The 6,250-nt window shown below is 37.6% G+C and overlaps 1 protein-coding gene across 1 annotated transcript; it reads left to right on the plus strand.

The window, feature by feature from the left end:
- The first annotated feature begins 2,469 nt into the window (after positions 1 to 2,469).
- On the plus strand, positions 2,470 to 3,233 carry LOC122667429 (auxin-binding protein ABP19a-like). Its single transcript, XM_043863697.1, has one exon. The coding sequence runs from the start codon at positions 2,538 to 2,540 to the stop codon at positions 3,174 to 3,176; it is 639 nt and encodes a 212-aa protein (XP_043719632.1). The 5' UTR covers positions 2,470 to 2,537; the 3' UTR covers positions 3,177 to 3,233.
- The last annotated feature ends 3,017 nt before the right edge of the window (positions 3,234 to 6,250 follow it).

Consider the following 6,250-nt stretch of genomic DNA (forward strand, 5'->3'; position numbering starts at 1 on the left):
ACACCAATAACTAATAGCAAACTAACACCGTTATTGTAAAGGGGGTGATTTGAGTTTTTTCAAAAATCAAGGGATGATCTAAGTTTCGTTTGAAAACCAGGGAGTGACATGTAATTTACCCTTTCTTTTTTTTGTGAAGAAAATATTCAATAGAAGTCCTAGGCTCCTAACTGATATAGCATAGTCATGAGCGAGGTCCACATGCCGCATGCTAACTTTAGTAACTACAACTGAAATAAGAGTACTAAGTAAATGTTTTATATTAGACAGTAATACAAAAAGTGAATTGAATTGGGAGTATTATTGGCTTGAACTCAGGAGGAGCTTCATTACAATATTAACAAGATTTTGAAAATTTGGTTAAAAAAATCAAGATTTTGCAAATTAGTTAATTGCCACATAAGAATGTTAGATGACACTGATTATGGTGATGACCATGTTATTGTGCATATATATATATAGGGTTTTTAACAAATGCCCCCCGAAAATGCCCATTTGTCTAAATGCTTCCCTATAACTTTTCTAATTGTAAACTTCCCTTTACTTTCAAAATATTGTAGCACTTTGGTCCAGTCCGTTAATTTAGAATGTTAGACGTTAGTTTCAGGAAATCTAATGACCAAAATGCCCCTCTGATAAAAACCCATTAAAATTAAAGAATAAAATGACCAAATTGCCCTCATCTTCCCCAAGTCGTTTAGGGTTTGAAACTGAAAATTTTTTCCCCAAATCGGTTAGTGTTTGAACCCATCTAGAAAGCAAGAGATCCCAAAAGGAAAACATCAGTTTTAGGCAGGCAGCGCCCAGGCACATGGGGGTGGGCGCAATGACCACCTTGCCCCCTGCATAGGCTGCCCATGTGCCTGGGCGCAGCCTGCGCTGCGGCACAAAGAACATTCTCCCATATATATATATATATGGGTAAGAGATCTGTACTTGGTCGCATGGTCTCTACACAAGCATCTGGGCCAATGGGTGAGCATGCCTGGGCATCTACCCAGAGGCAGAGGCGTCATCTCACAGTGCTTTGTGAGAGGGCATAGAAGACACCACCAAGTAGAGATTTTTTTCCCCATAACCAGTGAAGTAGATTGTTTTTTTTTTTTTTTTTTTAATGAAAGTGTAATCACACAAACCACTCACGAACCCCAAAAGGTTAACCAACTTTTAGGACCATGGAATGACGAATATACACAACACACACCATACTCACACACCTGATGTGGGACTAACCCCACACACCGCTTCTTGTTTTTGACGAAAGTGCAATCACACAAACCATACATCAATCCCAAAAGATTAATCGACTTTTAGGACCGTGGAATGATGGATATACACAACACACACCATACTCACACACCCCTTCTTTTTTTTGATGAAAGTGTAATCACACAAACCACACACCAATCCCAAAAAGTTAACCGACTTTTAGGACCGTGGAATGGTAGATATACACAACACACACCACACTTACACACCCGTTCTGTGATCACACAAACTACACACCAATCCCAAAAAGTTAACCAACTTTTAGGATCGTGGAATTGCGAATATACACAACACACACCACACTCACACACCCCTTCTTTTTTTTTAATGAAAGTGTAATGACACAAACCACACATCAATCCCAAAAGGTTAACCGACTTTTAGGACCTTGGAATGGAGGATATACACAACAAATACCATACTCTCACACCCCTTCTTGTTTTTGATGAAAGTGTAATCACACAAACCACACACACCAATCCCAAAAGGTTAATCGACTTTTAGGACCGTGGAATGGCGGATATATATAACACACACCACACTCGCACACCCGGTGTGGGATTAAACCCACACACCCCTTCTTTTTTTTTTTATGAAAGTATAATCACACAAACTACACACCAATCCCAAAAGGTTAACTGACTTTTAGGACCGTGGAATGGCGGATATACACACCACACACCACACATCACACCTACACTTTCTCTTTTTTTTTTTTTTGATGAAAGTGTAATCACACAAACCACACACCAATCCCAAAAGGTTAATCGACTTTTAGGATCGTAGAATGGCGGATATACATAACACACACCACACTTACACACCCGATGTAAAACTATACCCACACACCCCTTCTTTTTTTTTTTATGAAGGTGTAATCACACAAATCACACACCAATCCCAAAAACAAAAACAAAAAAGGAACAGTAATATCCATTCTAGGACAAAAAGAGAGTTCTCGTTTTATAAGAAGAGAAAGATCTGTTTGTTTTTTTTTTGGTTGAAAAAGGGAAAGATCATTTGCCTCCCAGTTGTCACATGCTTCACAGCTCAGTTTCCATCGTTACTCTCTCACTCTAATTCACTCTCCTTCACTGCCTCACATCAAAATTGAACTAAACATTAACCAAGGTGAGAATATCTAGGGTAGTTTCCAAGCTGATGGTCTCATCCTTATTCTATTTTAGTCTCTATATAAGGGGAACCTGACCCATACAAGACTGAGTCCTTCAACCCCAAACAAACACACAAGCAAGTCTCAGTGAAAAATGTTTCACATTTTCCTTCTTGCTCTCTTCTTCTTTTCTACCTCTTCCCTTTCTCATGGTGCAGTCCAAGACTTCTGTGTAGCAGATTTCATGGCCCCAGAAGGCCCTGCAGGCTATTCCTGCAAGATGCCTGCGAAAGTCACCGTCGATGACTTCGTGTTTACCGGCCTCGGCGTGGCTGGTAACACCTCTAACATCATCAAAGCTGCAGTGACTCCAGCTTTTGCAACCCAATTCCCAGGAGTAAATGGGCTTGGGATTTCCATGGCACGTTTAGACATTGCACCTGGTGGTGTTGTCCCATTTCATACTCATCCAGGTGGATCAGAGGTGCTAGTGGTGATTCAGGGCTCCATCCTTGCTGGATTCATCTCTTCTTCTGCTAATACTGTTTACTTGAAGGTACTCAAAGTGGGTGATATCATGGTTTTCCCAAAAGGGTTGCTTCATTTCCAGGTGAATGCAGGCGGGCTTACAGCCATTGCTTTTGTTAGCTTCAGTAGCCCCATCCCTGGTCTCCAAATATTGGATTTTGCATTGTTTGCCAATGACTTGCCTTCTGAACTTGTGGAGAAAACAACATTCCTTGATGATGCTCAGGTGAAGAAGCTCAAGGCTGTCCTTGGTGGTACTGGCTAATTAATCTCTCTCTCTCTCTCTCTCTCTCTGTGGAGAATGCAGATTCTTCTTCTTCTTCTTCTCCTCTTGTTAGTTTACTTTCTTTCTGCTAAAGCTAAGCTACTAAGGATCCTTGTGTTATTGATCTTCTTCTCAATAAATTTAGATTGAGTTCTTCCTTTGCTTCTCTAAATTGAGAAAATCATTTAAATTTATGGTTCATTGTTCAGCGTTTGGTATGTATTCCTGGATTGGAATGCATTCTAGGTCGATTTCGCATTATCATTTGAGAATGCAAAATCGACCTAAAATGCATACCAAACACAGCCTAAATATTTAATTAATAAAAGACCAAAATTGTCCACTTAAGAAGTATCCTGGTGATAGAAAATTAAGGATTCTTGTGGTTGATGTCAAAGAGCCAATAATTCTTCAAAATCAATTTTCAATAATTGGACACAGAAAAGGGTGAAGATAAAAAGGGATATCACAACAGATAATGTTATCAACAGGTTTATGGTCTTTGGCTTTCTACACTACAACAAATAAGCCACTTGGCATTTAACTGTTGGTTCTCTAAATTTTGTCTGACCCCTACATGGGGTTAGAATAGGGATCACATGTTGCATATACGTCAAATAAATGGAGAGGGGAATGGACATAAATGCCCTCCGCGGTGATCCCCATCTAATCCTTGTAATAGTTTATTATACATTTTGAATCAAAAGTTTAATTTTGATTAGGTTACATTGAGATGTCACCATATAAGATCTGAGACATTATGAAATCCGACGGTTCTGTATGGCACAAGAATTTTTGTATTACTATTTATGTTGTATACGGGACAAAAATGACTGTTCACAAGAGCAAATTTGGTATGGTGACAAGTTCAGTGTAAACCAACCGTGGTAAACTAGAGCACAAACTCATGGCTATTGATTAAAACCAAATAGTGCAAGTAGCTTTTGGTGTTCTTGAACGCCATGCTTACATTCATGCAATGGTTAAGATGATTGTCACTCATGAATCATGATGTGGCCCTTATTGTCAAGGTTCAAGGTTTTGAGTCAGGCTCGAAACTGAAATATTTTACAAAATTGCAAAATTTCGGTCATCAGGTTTCGGTTGATGGTTTCGAGCATAGTTAGAAAAAATGCGAACAGCAAAAAAATGAAATCTTACGGTTCGGGTTTTAAATGGTAAAAAACTGCAAATGGACAATCAAATAAAACGGTCAAAAAAAAAATCGGAGAACGGTAAAAAAATGGAAAACGGATGGTACGGGTTTTAAACATTTATATTTCAAAAAAACGAAACCAGAAAATGGCACTATTCTCATATAAATTGAGGAATTTTTATTTGAAATACATGCTTCTATTTTCGGTATCCATGCATTGACTTTTAATTGAAGGTGATATCATGAAAAATGTAGCCCTTCGAGTCATCTTTACATCGGTGAAAGAATCTGGCCAATCAGAGTTCGGGAGTGAGAGATATGGTCAGTTAAGTCCAAGGTATTAAAAAAAGGCAAAAAAAAAAAGGAAAACGTGTTTTAAACATGTTTAAAACGGAAATGCTTGCCGTTTACCTTTTTTCCTGTATGTTTGGAAAGTATATGGCAAAACGTATTTAAAACGGTAAAAAACGGGAACGTGTTTAAAATGGAGTTTTAAACGCTTTTTTGCTAATAGTGGTTTTGAGGCTCAAATAATTAATAGTTCTCAAAACTTCTAGGAAATCATATTTTAGGCATTTTAAACACAATAGAGCCCTTGGATTGATTTAAAAAAAAAAAAAAACACACATACAACATGATGGTTTGACTTTGAACCCTAAGTTGGTAGTGTACGCGAAACGTTGTATGATATTGTATACATAAAATTTAGTATTGAGACACACATAATTCAATTATATCAACTAAAATATGCTTTAAGAATGAATAAACATAAAATTAGAAACCATTTCATAATTATCAAATGTTATTCATGGTTCAATATAAAAATATAGAAGAGATTTAATGAAAAATCACAAAAACTATGATTTTCCAGGAAGTTTTCCTCTTTGGAGTCGAAACAAACAAAACGATATTGAAACTCGAAACATGGTCAAAATTTCAACGAAACTGTGAAATTTCGAATGCCATGCATTTTATACAAAGGGTTTATCCAAAGCAATACCAAAATCCAAAACATGGTCAAAATTTCATCGAAATAACGAAATTTCTGTTGAAACATTGTAATTCTTTAGTATTGTAGTCTGTTTCATTTCGACAGCTTGTGAAACCAAAACATTTCGATTAATTTCACAAAATTTCATTAAAAATCTTGTACAATGCTTACCGTATCAATAGCAGCACAGCCAGCACTGAAAGACCGAAGATTGATTGAAATCTGTGGAACACTCTTTTTCTTAAATGAGTCTCTTAAGTAATTCAACTCTTTAATGACAAGAGTCACGCCCCTAAAGCTAAAGCTAAGGCACAAGACCACAAGTCATCGGTTTAGTTTTGGGATGGGCTTCTTCTTCTTCCTTTTTTGTTTTTCCAGTACGCCGCTCCATGAGCAAGGAGCGAATGAGCATCAATCTTCATATGTGGAAGTTTGTTGGATACCCTACAATGTTTTCATTCAAAAAAAAAAAGGGATGTTGTTGATGTTGTTCTCTGTGCCACAGTGCAGACTGTGCCCAGGCACATGGGGTGGGCGCAGTGACCACCCTGCCCCTTGCACAGGCTGCCCATGTGCCTGGGCGTAGCCTGTGTTGCGGCACAGAGAACATTCTCCACAAAAAAAAAAAAAGAACTCTTCAATATATTGTGCCATGTGGAAGGGTAATTTGGAAATTTCAATCATTTGGATATCTAGGCAATTGCCTTTATTGGTCATTTCTCAGATTTCAGATTTAAATTCGATTATACTTCCTTCCATGTATGTCCATCAATCTATGTAGGTAGGGATGTAAATGGATATCCGAAAATCCAAATCTGAATCTGTATCCATTTAGGGAAATCCATATTCGTTGAGAGATATCCGGAAAAAAAATCTGAATACTCCGATAAAAATCCGTCTGAAAAAAAATCCAAATACTTAATAATA

The sequence above is a fragment of the Telopea speciosissima genome, chromosome 7 (assembly GCF_018873765.1).
Source record: "Telopea speciosissima isolate NSW1024214 ecotype Mountain lineage chromosome 7, Tspe_v1, whole genome shotgun sequence".
Taxonomy (NCBI): domain Eukaryota; kingdom Viridiplantae; phylum Streptophyta; class Magnoliopsida; order Proteales; family Proteaceae; genus Telopea; species Telopea speciosissima.

What these genes read in the sequence shown, in the direction of transcription:
- LOC122667429 (XM_043863697.1), top strand. Translation starts at nt 2,538, where the DNA reads ATGTTTCACATTTTCCTTCTTGCTCTCTTCTTCTTTTCTACCTCTTCC.